This window comes from Gopherus evgoodei, chromosome 8 (assembly GCF_007399415.2).
Source record: "Gopherus evgoodei ecotype Sinaloan lineage chromosome 8, rGopEvg1_v1.p, whole genome shotgun sequence".
Lineage (NCBI taxonomy): Eukaryota > Metazoa > Chordata > Testudines > Testudinidae > Gopherus > Gopherus evgoodei.
The window spans coordinates 46,177,640-46,193,364 of NC_044329.1; the positions used below are offsets into that span (position 1 = coordinate 46,177,640).

At 45.4% G+C, this 15,725-nt stretch overlaps 1 protein-coding gene across 1 annotated transcript in view; it reads left to right on the forward strand.

Moving 5' to 3' along the window:
- Positions 1–15,725, forward strand: part of NOTCH2 (notch receptor 2) — a 134,576-nt gene that overhangs the window by 104,359 nt on the left and 14,492 nt on the right. Inside the window, 7 exon segments of the mRNA XM_030571978.1 lie at positions 2,576–2,821; positions 3,805–3,917; positions 4,854–5,383; positions 6,214–6,561; positions 6,832–6,974; positions 9,858–10,068; positions 15,362–15,458. Coding sequence (XP_030427838.1) covers positions 2,576–2,821; positions 3,805–3,917; positions 4,854–5,383; positions 6,214–6,561; positions 6,832–6,974; positions 9,858–10,068; positions 15,362–15,458 — 1,688 coding nt within the window.

Here is a 15,725-nt window from a genome sequence, read left to right on the forward strand (position 1 = left end):
TACCTTCATCGCAGCATCCATCACTGTGCTATGGGACACTTACCTTGAAGGATCCTGACATCTCCAGTGCCATGCCTGTCTTGGGAGCGTGAGTATGCGAGTGTGAGTGTGACACCCCCCCCCCTTCTTTTGAGCTTTAGCTGTCATATAATAAACGTGCTGCTTTCTGCCAAACTCTGGTGGGTCATTAGTCCTCCTTAAGCTTACAAGCTGACCCAATTTCGGGTAACATTAAGGACTAAACTAGGAACATACATTGGAATAGCAATATCTCTCAGGGGTGTGAAAAATCCATCCTCTTGAGAGAGAGAAAGCTATATTGATTTACACACACACACACACACGTCTTTTGTGACTTTTTGCTTTGCAATTGTATTTTTTTTTTCAAATGGCCAGAATGTATTTAGAAATTCATTAATTGCAACTGATTGTACTTGTTGGTATAGGTTACCTGCTATAATGAAAATTTTTTCTTTGTCACGAGATTGAATACATTAGCAAATTAACAACATTGGACAAGACAGTTTACATTATACTCTTGATTGCAGCATTTGTAATCATCATATAGTGGTTTTACCGCTAATTGAAATAAAATATTGAAATATAAGTTTTGGCAGATGTTCAACTTACGCTTATTAGAAGAGTCTGAAACCAAAAGAAAACTAAAATGTATATGTGCACACAAAACCCAGTATTTAAATTAGATATCACATGCAACAACATATGGGTTAGTTTTATCTATACGTATTATATGGACATATTATGCTGTCTTCCCACTGACCATCTTATCACCCCCCTTCTGACGACCCAAACAGCCTCTATCACTCCCCCATCCTTTTCTGTGGCACAGTCTGCCTCCATACTTTCGTAGATAATCAGAATTTATAAAATTGAAGCTATGCCTTACCTACAAATGCCACAATTTCATATCTTGGAAGTTTACTTTGGTATGTTTCCCAGAAATCATTCAATTTAAATGTCATAGTGCCCTCTCTGGAAGCATTAAACAAATGATTCAATGGCAAATTAAGGGCCCAGTGCAGCAGTGCACTCTGCCTTCTTTGTGCTGTTCTGATAAGTCAGATTTGCAGCTGCTTTTTGTTATCTGACCAATACACTGGAGCTACTTTGCACTGCTCCAAAGCAGCTCAAATCAGCTGCTGTAACTAAATCTGTCCCCAAAAGTTAGATGGAAAAAACATGCAAGTTTGCTACTAATGAACCCATTAGAGATTACATGGTAGAATTCTCTCTTTTTTTTAAGTTTTCATATATTAAACTTCCCTAAAAGAAATTCTTAAACAAATTGTATGACCGTAGAGTTAAGGTTTAACAACATACTACTTCCGTTCTGTCATCATCTTTGTCACCTGTTTTTCAAAACATAGCTTTCAATACAAGCTTGCATTTTAGAGCCAATGAGAGCAGACATTTCTTGCCCTGTTAACTTCTTCCTCTCTGAAGGTTGTGCAGCACTGAGTACATTGCTGAAGTGCTAGGGAGGAAAGAATTATTGTGGATTCTGTTTGTTAGTGTTCCTATCACAGTTTCTTTCATCTAGGGCCTTTGACTTCCTTCATAACCACTGTTTGTTCTCTCATCCTTTCATGCCTCTTGCAACAGGTACTAATACATCATGTCAAACCAGCTTTTTGCTCAGGTAACAAGTTGAACGGATAAAAGTGGGGCATGCATGCTAGGTATATGAGTAAAATGGTCCATGTAGGAAAGAATAGCCAAATTCCCAAATGAAAACTGGGATGCTGGCTGGCCTTTGGGTGTTATAGTGAATGACAAATGAGTCATTATTATCAGGGTGTTACAAAACAGCAAGTATTTTAGTGAGTTACGTAAATTGGAGTATTCTGTGTAAAGCATGAGGAAAATATGATTCAACTGGATCAGTTACGGGTTGGTTCTTCAGCTGGATCCTATATCTTATTATCTGAGGCAGAACCAGTGATGGATTTAGGCCACTTTCCCTACAGTGTCTCACCTAAGAATAGGTTAAACAGAACAAGCTGCCGAGGGGAACTTGTAGAACTACCATCCCTTGCAATGTCCAAAGCTTGTCCTAGATGCCCAGCAGTGGTGTTCTGCCAGTCTTGAGCCTGTATTCTACTCACAAGCACTTCTGTCAACTTGTTCCATTGCTGATTATTTGAAGTTTGTTGATCCAAACTCTTGTCATTAGGTTTCAGGGTTATCACCATACTAAATTTAAATTGCGGTTTATAGCCTTTCAAGTGACAATGCAGAACTGTCTGCAGTGTTCAGCAAACAATCACTCTGATAGATAACTCCTCAACCGTAGGACTAAATCAAATTTTCTAAAGTGTATGTATATCTATATATACACACCTGGAAATGCTCAAATGAAGTACCGCTGAGACCGGGCTAAATCTAACCCACACGTTCATTGGGGGTGATCTGAGGCTGAAGTAAATGAATTGGGCAGGGATCCTAACCCAGGTGAGCCTGGATTAAATGGAAGGTCAACTTTGGTAACTTGATGAACTATAAGAAATGAGGCTGCAACGCCTGAGGCTCTGGTTTCTCTCACTTGTGTCAACAGGCCGTCTTTGTGAGGAGAACATTGATGACTGTGCGTCAGATGTGGGAGGACCCCGTTGCTTTAATGGAGGACAGTGCATTGACCAAATTGGGGGCTACAGCTGCCACTGTCTCCCAGGCTTTGCAGGCGAGCGCTGTGAGGGGGATATTAATGAGTGCCTTTCCAACCCTTGTAGCCCTCATGGTAGCCTAGACTGCATTCAGCTAGTCAATGATTATACATGCATCTGTCGCAATGCCTTCACTGGTGAGTACCTGGAAATGCTATCCCAGTTTCCCAATGACTTGATCAAAACATTATCTGTATTGTCCTGCCCTTCTCTAGGGGCTGGTCTACACTGGGGGTGGATGTGGGGATCTTTCTAAGATACGCAACTTCAGCTACGCTATTCTTGTAGCTGAAGTCGAAGTATCTTAGTTTGACTTACCTGGCCATCCTCACGGCGGCAAGTCAACCGCCGCAGCTCCCCCGTCAACTCTGCTTACTCTTCCTGCTGAGGTGGAGTACGGGTGTCGATTCAGAGATCGATTACTACCCGCCAATCTGGCGGGTAGTGTAGACGTGGCCCAAGAGTCATTAGGTTATCCAGTCCATTTCTGTGACAATCCATGATTGTTCCCCCCACAGACTTCTGCTGTTTTAACCAGTCTGGTTTTAAGATCTTCGAGCAATGGGACTTCCATAAATACTGCTAGAGAGAATTCTACAGCCTAATACACTTCACTGCCAGGAAGTTCTTTCCTGATATTAATCTCCTCTGTCCTAATCTCATATTCCTAGTTTTTCCCAATTCATTACCCTAAATTCTTTTCCTCCTTAATGTTTACAATTATCTGAAGGGTGCACAACTCTCATTTTTACTTCACTGCACACATAAGCAAGCCATACATGTTTAACTTTCTCCATAAATCACTCCTTCCAAATCTATAATCAATTTTTTTGCCCTTTTCTTAACTGCTGACAATTCTTTGATACCATTTTGGTGATATGATCAGAATTGAATGTGGAACATGAGCTATGTTGTACTGCTAGGTACCATCCAGAGGACATTCTTCAGCTCCACCCCAATTGCCAGGGTTCAGGGACAACTGGAGTTACAGAGTGAATGAGCCTTACAGACTGGTGGAGGATCTATTGTCAGTGTCTCTTATTGAAAAATAAGGGAGCATTGAGCAGCCATTTGATTTTAACTTTGTGTGCTCACTTTTCCCTGTGTGTCTGCTTCTCAGGTCGTCACTGTGAGACCCTAACAGATGTTTGTCCCCAGCAGCCTTGTCAGAATGGCGGTACTTGTGTTGTTGCCAGTCGTATGTCTGTTGGGTTCATCTGCCAGTGTCCTCCAGTAAGTGTCATGCCCTTACACAGCATGTTTTAGCCAAGACATCCCCATGTTTTCTGGCTTTATTGTACAGTAAGCCCCGTCAGTTAGTGACTGCTCATGAGTAGTGCAAAGATCCTCAAAGCCTCCATCAAACTGCTTATTCTTTGAGTATCGCCAGCACTGATCCCTGCTGTAGAGGAAGTGTGCACCCTCTGAACTTTGTGGGAAGCTGTCTCCATGGGAACTGTACTGGCATCCATGTGGCTCCCAGGTGAGCATAGGAGTACAGCCCCACCCACCAGTCAGTTCCTTCTGAATGCCACAGGTGGTAGGGTGAGATTTGCCATTCCCAGCCCTAGCAGTAGCTTTCTGAGAAAGCTTCTCTGTCCTAAAGATAGTTTTAGATATTTAGTGTTAGGTTTTTTGCTACTCCGTTGAGTACTTGTTTGCACAGAACTCCACTGAGCCCTTTTCATGAATAAAAAACAAAAGAAAATGTGTTCCAGCGTGTGAAAGTCAGGTGCACACACAACTTCATGTAGTGGTCAATTCTGGGAAATGTCAGCCTCAAAGGTGTGAAAATTCTTGACAGTTATCACCTTGTGAGGAAATGAGATTATGGAGATTGTCTTGCAACCTTAACTATAGCACACACACTTCAAAGATGCACTATGGACTTGTAAGGCAAGACCAGATAGATAAGCTTCTTGGTGTAGGGACCAGTTCCTTGGTGGGCTTTCTGCTCAAAGTCTTGTAGGTTACAGGAACCAGTGTGTCTGTGGTTAGATCTAGGAAAGCCCCACAAGTTCCTGGGGTAGGGATACAGGAGTTGATGAGGGGGTTGGATGTGTGAAATAGATAAACTGATATTTGTGCACCCTTGTGCGTGACATAACCAATATCTCTTCTCCAGCCCTAAGAACATTAATCGGTTTGATCTCCCCACTTTTCTTATAGGGTTATTCTGGGTTTAAATGTGAGTTTGGCAGCCACAGTGTCTGTGGGCAAGTGAAATGCAAGAAAGGGGAGCAATGCATCCAGACATCATCTGGGCCCCAGTGTTACTGCCCAAAGCTCTCAGCTGGCACAGCATGCCAGACTGGTACAGGCTGTGCCAGTGCACCGTGCCAGAATGGTGGAAGCTGCCATCCCAGGGCTCAGCCACCTTACTACTACTGCCAATGTCCTGATCAATCTGAAGGGAGCCAGTGTGAACACTCAGTGTACCCCAGCCAACAGCCGCTGGGCTGTCCAGACCAACACTGTGCAGAAAGATCAAGAAATGGCTACTGCGACAGGGACTGTAACATGCACGCCTGCCAGTGGGATGGAGGTGACTGTTCCCTGACAGGAGAGGATCCCTGGGCCAACTGCTCTTCCTCGCTGCACTGCTGGCAGCACTTCAATGGCGAGTGCGACGAGCTCTGTAACACACCCGAGTGCCTCTTCGACAACTTTGAGTGCCAGCAAAATAGCAAGCTATGCAAGTAAGGCCTGCTCCTGACTGCTGGGATCTCTGTAACTAACACAAGGCTCTTGCTAGTGCTTCTAACAGCTTGAATGCTTGGCCTGTACTGCCTCTCCCCCCGCAGCCCTGTGAAGGGCGCGTGCTCTCTGCACTCTTGCTAGGACCCCCACATCAAGGAACTTTCCCTTTCTCATCTGGTTTTCGGCTTTCTTTGGAAATAACTTTTGGAAGATGTGTGCTTACGGTCAAAGTTACATAGTCTGCTCAGTGACACCACATGCTAAGCTACTTACTGAACATATTTCCCAATCTGCACCTCTCCTGCTTCCCAAAGAAACTCCAACTAGAGCAAACTCCTCCAACCAGAGTAGAGTGTTTCTTGAGGCCCGAGGGGGGAATAAACTTCTAGATGTCTTTTCATGTTCTGGATCCCACCCCACACAAACGTGGCACAGGAGTGAGACCTGGGGTGCTTCTTTCTAATCACTAGCGGGCAGCAGATGCTGCAACTTCGCCATGGTAACTGGTTGCTTGATCCCAGTGCTGGGTGCAGGGCCATTTACTGGACTGAGCAATTCTCTCTCCTTAACGAAACCAGATGACCTGCAGGTATTAGGTCTCCTCCACCCACTCAGACCCAGAGTTGGGGCCAGCTTGCAAGCAGTACACTAGAGGTGAAATGCCTCACTTGATACGCTGCAGCCCCTCCAGTCTTCTCCTCAACCTGAACCCAGACAGGAGCTGTTTAGCTAGCCGGGAAAGGTTTGTGTCCTGTTCTGCAGGCCCCAGACTAGAGGTGCAATGAAACACCAGTGTGCTGCTGTTTGTAACCCCGTGCCCCTCTCGTAGGTATGATAAGTACTGTGCAGATCATTATGCGGACGGGCGCTGTGACCAGGGCTGTAACAGTGAGGAGTGTGGCTGGGATGGCCTGGACTGTGCTGGTGACAAAGCTGAGAAACTGGCAGAAGGGACCCTTATTATTGTGGTACTGATGCCCCCCGAGGAGCTGCTCAGTGATGCCCGCAGTTTCCTGCGGACTTTAGGATCCCTTCTTCATACCAACCTGAGAATAAAACTGGACTCACAGGGAAACCCCATGGTATTCCCATACTACGGGGAGACGCCGGCATCACGGAGTCGGCGATCACTCTCAGGCAATCGCAAACCCAGAGAACTTGAACAGGAGGTCATTGGGTGAGTGAATTCCTTTGTGCATCACTAGTGAGACTGGATTGTTAGGTACTGTGGGTGTGAGGTGGGTTCAAATGTATGCAGTATTTGTGGCCTAAAATACGTCTCTGTTCTGCCACGGGAGGAGTATAAATCTATGGAGATTGCTAAATACAGTGCTGGGTTGGAAGAATTAACCTGGGAGACTAAATTTTAATTTAGGGATGCACATTTAGAAGGACTAATTCTCTCTTCCTTTGCTTACTCCTCTGCACTTTAATTCTGTTCCTGCAGCACGAAGGTGTTCCTGGAAATTGACAACCGCCAATGTAGTGAAGATTCAGACCAGTGCTTCAAAAGCACAGAAGCTGCTGCAGCTCTCTTAGCAGCTCAGGCCATGCAGGACATGCTGCCCTACCCCTTTGTTTCTGTCCAAAGTAAGTAACATTGGAAGAGAGATGGGGGGATATGTCTGGAGCATGAAATAAATAAATGCTTGACTTCATGTATGAAATAGCATGTTTTAATTGTTGATCAGCACTTCAACATCTGCCTGCACCTTGCTGTTCAAATGCAGCTTCTTTAATCCTGCAAAAAACTTTTATTGCAGGCTAATTTACTGACCCCCTGCAGTATTACAGGTATGTGTGGCCATTGTGTGCATATGTGGTACACTTCGTGTAATTAATTTTTTACCTTTTAGTGTGGAGTGTAAAACGATTGTAAAATACATATGTGGAGGTGATAAATCGCAGAGCCATGTAAGAGATTTATCACACATCTTTGACCATCACATCTGTCTGCTAGAACTCATTCAAAATTCCAAACCCCTTGAGCAGATTTAAATAGGCACCTTTAATAAAAATTTAGCCTGCCAGAAATATCCTCTTCTTCAATACAGAATTTCCGTAGATGACACCAGAACCCGAGCCCTGGTTAGAAGATTCAGCACTTGAGCAGAAACCACTTCTTTATACCTAGTAGTGTTGTGAATTTGGGAATGGATATCTTGAGTCAGCTGAGCAAAGAACAGGATCTTTTTTAAAAGAACAGGATCTTCGTCAAAGCAATTGAATGCACCATTGAAGATCTTGTTCATGAAGCTATGTGTAGCTTGTTCGGGGTCTCCACAAATGTTACATTTACACACCATGTTGTATGAACAAGCTATGCACTTCTTCAAAATTTGCTTTCTGCAACCCTGAAATCTTTTAAAACGCACACTCTGAAAAACATGTAACAAAGGCTAGACAATAGAAGGGAAGTGCTGTGTTCATTGTACAGTTATACTAGCTTGTCAGAACCTACTGTGCAGTCTGAACTTCCTAAGGCCTTGGTGTCCTTTGTTCTAAACCCACTATGAAGTAGAGAAAAATCACAGTCTTCATGAAGAGGGAAACCCTATGTTAAACAACCAATGGGGCCCCTCGATGACGGAGACAGAAAAGGAGAGCTTTAAGACGATAAAGTCATTGCGGAGAAACTAAATGGATTCTTTGCTTCAGTCTTCACGGCTGAGGATGTTAGGGAGATTCCCAAACCTGAGCCAGTTTTTGTGGGTGACAAATCTGAGGAACTGTCACAGATTGAAGTGTCACTAGATGAGGTTTTGGAATTAATTGATAAACTCAACATAAACAAATCACCAGGACCAGATGGCATTCAGCCAAGAGTTCTGAAAGAACTCAAATGTGAAGTTGCGGAACTATTAACTAAGGTTTGTAACCTGTCCTTTAAATCGGCTTCTGTACCCAGTGACTGGAAGTTAGCTAATGGCAATTACAGACTGGTAAATCTAACGTCGGTACCAGGCAAATTAGTCGAAACAATAGTTAAGAATAAAATTGTCAGACACATAGAAAAACATAAACTGTTGAGCAAGTCACCTGTGTCTTACTAATCTATTAGAGTTCTTTGAAGGGGTTAACAAACGTGGACAAGGGGGATCCAGTGGACATAGTGTACTTAGATTTCCAGAAAGCCTTTGACAAGGTCCCTCACCAAAGGCTCTTACGTAAATTAAGCTGTCATGGGATAAAAGGGAAGGTCCTTTCATGGATTGAGAACTGGTTAAAAAACAGGGAACAAAGGGTAGGACTTAATGGTAAATTCTCAGAATGGACAGGGGTAACTAGTGGTGTTCCCCAAGGGTCAGTCCTCGGACCAATCCTATTCAACTTATTCATAAATGATGTGGAGAAAGGGGTAAACAGTGAGGTGGCAAAGTTTGCAGGTGATGCTAAACTGCTCAAGATAGTTAAGACCAAAGCAGACTGTGAAGAACTTCAAAAAGATCTCACAAAACTAAGTGATTGGGCAACCAAATGGCAAATGAAATTTAATATGGATAAATGTGAAGTAATGCACACTGGAAAAAATAACCCCAACTATACATACAATATGATGGGGGCTAATTTAGCTACAACGAATCAGGAAAGAGATCTTGGAGTCATGGTGTATAGTTTTCTGAAGACATCCATGCAGTGTGCAGCGGCAGTCAAAAAAGCAAATAGGATGTTAGGAATAATTAAAAAGGGGATAGAGAATAAGACTGAGAATATATTATTGCCCTTATGTAAATCGATGGTACGCCCACATCTCGAATACTGCATACAGATGTGGTCTCATCTCAAAAAAAGAGATACTGGCACCAGAAAAGGTTCAGAGAAGGGCAACTAAAATGATTAGGGGTTTGGAGAGGGTACCATATGAGGAAAGATTAAAGAGACTAGGACTCTTCAGCTTGGAAAAGAGGAGACGGCGGGAGGGGGGGAAATGATAGAAGTATATAAAATCATGAGTGATGGGAGAAAAGTGGATAGGAAAAGTTATTTACTTATTCCCATATACAAGAACTAGGGATCACCAAATGAAATTAATAGGCAGCAGGTTAAAACAAATAAAAGGACGTTTTTCTTCACGCAGCGCACAGTCAACTTGTGGAACTCCTTACCTGAGGAGGTTGTGAAGGCTAGGACTATAACAGCGTTTAAAATGGAACTGGATAAATTCATTGTGGTTAAGTCTGTAAATGGCTATTAGCCAGGATGAGTAAGGAATGGTGTCCCTAGCCTCTGTTTGTCAGAGGATGGAGATGGATGGCAGGAGAGAGATCACTTGATCATTGCCTGTTAGGTTCACTCCCTGTGAGGCACCTGGCATTCACCACTGTCAGTAGACAGGATACTGGGCTAGATGGACCTTTGGTCTGACCCGGTACAGCCGTTCTTATGTTCTTATGTACAAAAGGAGCGAAGGAGGACTTAAGGCTGCTGTCCAAAAAAGCACTTACTTTGCTGTATTTTAATTGGGGTTTTTAGGTGAACCTTGGCTACCAAAGAAGACCCAGTTGCTTTACCTACTTGCTGTGGCAGCTGTGATCATCCTTTTCATCCTGTTGTTGGGTGTGCTTGTGGCAAAGAGAAAGCGCAAACATGGCTCCCTCTGGCTTCCGGAGGGCTTTGTTCTACGTCGGGACCCCAGTAACCACAAGCGCAGAGAGCCAGTTGGGGAAGATGCAGTTGGACTGAAGTAAGTCTGTATTCAGTCATTGAACACCTTTATGCATGCTAGGTTTTTGGGAGCCAACAAAACCACCATGTAATGCATAAATCCCTAATTAAAGGTACTTAAAACTTTGGGGGTGAGGTAAATTTACACATCAGGCTAAAATTTCTCATGCTTGTCTCTGTCATATGTTCAGTTGAGATGGTCTTTCATTGATAACTCATTTAATATTACAGATGGAAGCCCCAGCCCATGGATAAATTTATAAAGCACCAGAAAACCCATTGTAGGTAACAGTCTTGCACTACCCTCTAGGGGATGGACTAGATGTTACCTAACAGGATTGGTGTCTGACTCTGAGAGTTTTAAATCATGAGGTCTGATTGTGCAGAAATAACAAAATGCCTGAAAATCACATGTTCTTCATTCACTTTACTTGACTTTCCATTGAATTAACCAAGTGCAGAGCTCTGGATGTTCCCTGCTATCACTGGCTTGTTGAAATAAGTGCAGATAATGGGCCATATTCATCCATGATGAAACTCTATAGAAATCAAAAGTCAATAAATGGTCCAGTGTGTGTGTTTAATGAGGATTAAAGATGCTGAAAACATGTCTCTAACTTACTGGTACATACCAGGAGTGTGGCTTTGGTCTCCCTCTAGTGGCCAGAAAGGTTTACTGTCTCCAAGCTAATGGACCAGTCCTATAGCTGATGCAGTACAGGCAAGTGCTTTTAGAGCCAGAGGTCTGGGTTCAGTCCTGGCAGATAACCCAGTCAGGGGACTTCGCTGTATTTACACATTTATTTCAATGTGGAGCCATGTAAAAAGCTCCAAATTCAGAAATGTGCAAATGAGCATATGTCTACTGGATATGGAGTGCCCGCCTCATGTTCCTGCATGCATGTGCCCATTTACTGAAGCTGCACCTTTTCAGAAAGCAAGGGACATCAGTGCCAGAAATTATCTCAATACGAGGTTGGGGTTGAGAATTTACAAGTAAAAGCTAAGGAAGTTCAGAGCTGTGGTTACCAAGGGCAGCTGTCACTAGGCTCTCTTGTATCCACTCTACTGTAGCAGCCACATAGCACATTTCAGTTAAGATTGCCAAACAGTTCACTTCACAATCCTTCAGTTCACAGGGCAGCGTGCTAACTGCACCATCCCTTCGGTCGCTTCCCTGGCATGCCTAGCCATCTCTGCAGGCCAATCTCTAGAGTACGGGAGCAGTGGCCTGCCTTGTATTGTCAGGTGTGCTAGGTGGGAGAAGGCTCCTCACTCATTGGTGCTGGCTACAAAGATTGTTCCTGCCTCTGTTACTTGTGCTGGGGAAAGCTGATTCCTTATGGAGGGCTATGAGTGTTTGCCAGCATTCCAAACCTGCTTGCTTGTGGTTTCCCAGGCAAGAGAGAACACTAACGGTGGGAAGTTCTTTGATCCCAGGGACAGAGAAATGTAGCCATTGGACATCTTTGAAAGAAAGGCTTATCCCTCAGTGTCCAAAACTTTGTGTTGTCAGTTATCAGGCCAGAAAAAACACTTGGCTCTGGTCAAAAGCTGCCTCTAAAGCCCAGTGCATCTGAGGCCAAGACACAAGCATTTTCAGGGCTAAAAGCCAGGAGATGTCCAAACATTCCCTCAGGGCTGCATTTGATATCTGATTTTGCTGCCAGATCTCTGGGTACAGTCCACTTGAAATGTCCTGAATTCTGGTCTTTGTGGTCAGGCAAGGGTTATGAACTTGCCTTTGAAGGCGCAGACCTCTTCACTTCCAAGAAGGTTGAAGTCTTGTAAAAACTGAAAGCTACAAAGTCCATAGCCAGGACTCTGGGCTTCATTTAGCCTGTTTCAGGCAATGTTTGTTTTGATACTTAGAGGCCAGTCACAGTAATCCTGTAGGGAGTTAGCTACCGTCAGAGGAAACTCCTTGGAGAATACAAAGACCTTCCCCGGCTGCTGTTGGGGTGCACTTTAGCAACAAAAGCAGCAAAGAATCCTGTGGCACCTTATAGACTAAACAGACGTTTTGGAGCATGAGCTTTCGTGGGTGAATACCCACTTCTTCAGATGCATGTGGTGGAAATATCCAGGGCAGGTATATATATGCTAGCAAGCAAGCTAGAGATAACAAGGTCAGTTCAATCAGGGAGTATGAGGCCCTGTTCTAGCAGTTGAGGTGTGAAAACCAAGAGGAGGAGAACTGGTTCTGTAGTTGGCAAGCCATTCACAGTCTTTGTTCAATCCTGAGCTGTCAAATTTTGCAGATGAACTGAAGCTCAGCAGTTTCTCTTTGAAGTCTGGTCCTGAAGTTTCACACCTCAACTGCTAGAACAGGGCCTCATCCTCCCTGATTGAACTGACCTCGTATCTCTAGCTTGCTTGCTAGCATATATAGACCTGCCCCCTGGATATTTCCACCACATGCATCTGAAGAAGTGGGTATTCACCCACGAAAGCTCATGCTCCAAAACGTCTGTTAGTCTATAAGGTGCCACAGGATTCTTTGCTGCTTTTACAGATCCAGACGAACACGGCTACCCCTCTGATATTTAGCAACAAACTTGAGGGTGCACTTATGGACCCAGAGCCAGTACTTGCAGTACTCAGATCCTTTTCCTTTCTCTTCTACCCCAGCTTTGGAGACCATTTGTCCTAGCTGACGAACAGGGTGCCATTTGTTTGGGTTTTGGAGTTTATCACACTGGAGTGCTCTTGCAGTGTGAAGCCAGGCCAATATCCAACCCTCCTTCCTTTTCTAGGGCTCCCTCATATAGGGAATTTTTGCAAGAGGCAGACATGGCTCTGATGGAAATAGGAGCTGCAGAACTGATGCCAGAGCTTTACAGAGGGACAGGATTTTATTCCTGGGATTTTCTCATCAACAAAAAAAATCATAGCCTAGCCCCTATTCTGGCCTTCTCCAAATGGAATGAGTAACTGAGGAAAGTCTCATTCTGCATGGCGTCTCTATGCACCGTAAACCTTGCTTACAAGCCCCATGTGAGTTTTAGGCCCTCCCCCTTAAAAGTGCTTGCTTTTGCCTTGCAATATGGAAGAACCATGTCAGGTTCTTGGTGGGCAAGAAATGACCAATGCAAGGTCCTTCCCTGCACACTGGGCATTGACATGGTGTGTGGAAGTTGTTGTGATTCATCTGTTGGAGGAGTGTCCATATCTGGGCAAATGGCTCATAAGAGCTCAGTTGGACAGCAGGGTAGTTCACACTGCTGCAGGAGACCTGCACCACCTTCAGATCTGAAGTTAAATCTTCTTTCATCCCATTTTACGTCCTACCCCACATAAGGACCACTCTGGATTCCACCAGCTCTCCAGCCTGCTTGCTGCAGCACAGTTTCTGAGATCTCATCCCAGGCTAGATGGCTAAAAGCCTTTAAGTCTCAGGTTCAATGGAAGTTCGTTATGCAAGGCTATGGATGCCACCTTTGCAAGGGTGATAAATCAGACGTTAAGAGTGTTAAAAGTTTACTATCTAGGACAGTATTTCCCCCTTATCAGGTCAGGCTCCCTCTGTCCCAGTCACATTAATCTCCCTACTACCTGCTGGCTGTGGGAGCTGGCTCCCCGCCAGGTCCATGGTCATCACTTCCACATCTATCTGGGTAATCTGACAGTCTGGCTCCCATGTACCCCTTTTCAATCGGCCTTCTCCTAAGGGGGTAATATCTTCTTACACGGCCCTCCTCATGGCATCAACAAGAAGCCTTTGCCTCCTTTTGGCCATGGGCCTACCATGTTCCTTCCCTTGCTTAGCCATTTCCCAGGGGCCAATCTTGACCCCAGAGCTGAGGTCTGGACACTCCCTTCGCAGGCGCTCCTGTTGCTCACAGGCCCAACATGCCCATCCCTTCCCTGTTCTCCCGACAGGTGGGGCTCTCTAGACTCTGTTTGTCAGAGGGTGGAGATGGATGGCAGGAGAGAGATCATGTGATCGTTAGCTGTTAGGTTCACTCCCTCTGGGGCACCTGGCATTGGCCACTGTTGGTAGACGGGATACTGGGCTAGATGGACCTTTGGTTTGACCCAGTACGGCCGTTCTTATGTTCTCCTGGGCTCTACCTTCCTCCTGTTCTCTGGGTGAGGTTCCTGTCACCTATCCCTGTAGGGGCACTGTGCCTTCCAATGTCCTTGTTGCCCACAGGCATAGCATCCTCCCAGGCTTCTGTTCCAGGTGCCTCTCGTTCCCTCTCGCTCTCTGCAATTACTGTGGACTGCCCTTCGCAGCAACTTGAATAGGTTCAGTTGCTGCTCTGCTAGTCAGGTCATATAGGCCTGTAGGTACTCTTGTGCCTCCCATTGTCTCTCTTGGGTTTGCAGTACCTGGAGCAGCAGGACCTGAAGCTGCCCTGGCTGCTTGTTGGCCCCTTTTCTCAGGGGCACTGACTTTGAAGTCCAGTCTGGGAGGTTATATAAGCCCTCAGCAAAACATGCTTCCACATATTGTGTTTCCACTGTCTCTCAGATAGTCTCTGCAATCTCTGTAACAGGCAATTGTCCCCGCAGTCTCTATCCTTCCCTTATATCAGGGGTGACTGTGTGCCCACGTTCTCCACCATGTGTGACAGGGTGTGATTCACCAGTCTGGCACCTCCTGCTGGCTGTCCCAGGGATCAGCACTGCTAGCCAGTGCACCCTCTTTCGGTGATACCTCACCACTGTCACTTCTGCTCCTGGACCCATGTTGCTCCAAGGACCACAGCGTCCTCTTCAGGACACAGCCCTCTGGTTGTGCCACACACTGTGCTCCCCCTTCTAGGGGACAGTACCACAGTTTGACTGTCCAGTCACTTCCTCAGTGGCAAGTGGCGGGGACCCACTACTCCAAGTCCCGGCCCAGGGACCCTGTAGATGGCAGCCACATGCTGCGTCCCCTCCAACCTCTCAATCTACTTCCCTGGGCCACTTCCCCACAGCCCCAGCACTATCTCCGCCCTTATCTCTGGGCCTCAGCATGCCAGCAGTCAGCCGGGAGCTTGCTCTTACTCCTCTTATCCTGCCCAGCACTGCTCTGTCCAAGATGCTAGCTTTTTTTCCTCTTGCAAGGCAGCCAGTCCTCCCTCCTTGAGCTCCAGGGGGCAACTGAACCTGCTCTGCCCTGCAGCTCTTCTTATATGGGCCTGCCCAGCCCTGATTGGCTGCTTTCCGCGCAGCCTCCCTAGGGCTCAGTTAAACACTTACCAGCCAGTGTGTGGCAGACGCCCCATCACACATACACACAACAAGTTAAACTTAGTGTTAGTGATTCTGCTCTCACTTTGTCAGTCTGCAATGTGACATGTGTTCTTCCATTTATTTAGGAATCTGTCAGTTCAAGCTACAGAGGGTAATTTGACTGACTGCAGTCTCAGTGAGCACTGGACCAGCAGTGGAGGACCTCTGCCTAAGAGAGCAAAGGTAAGAGGTGCTAGGCATTGAACATTGCCTTCAAACCACTGAGACTCTTCTTGTTCTACCTGGGATACGGTTTGGTACTTCTGTAACTCCCCCAAAATACCCCCTAATCCTGAACGTCTAAAAACCTTCTAAAAGTTAAGACTGTCCAAACTGCAAATATTAAATTCAGGGCAACCGCTCCAGTGCAGAACAGGAACAAAGTCACTTCATGCCAGAGCCCCTCCCCGTACAGACCTCCAGACTGTAAAGGAGGAAAGAGAAGCTTTG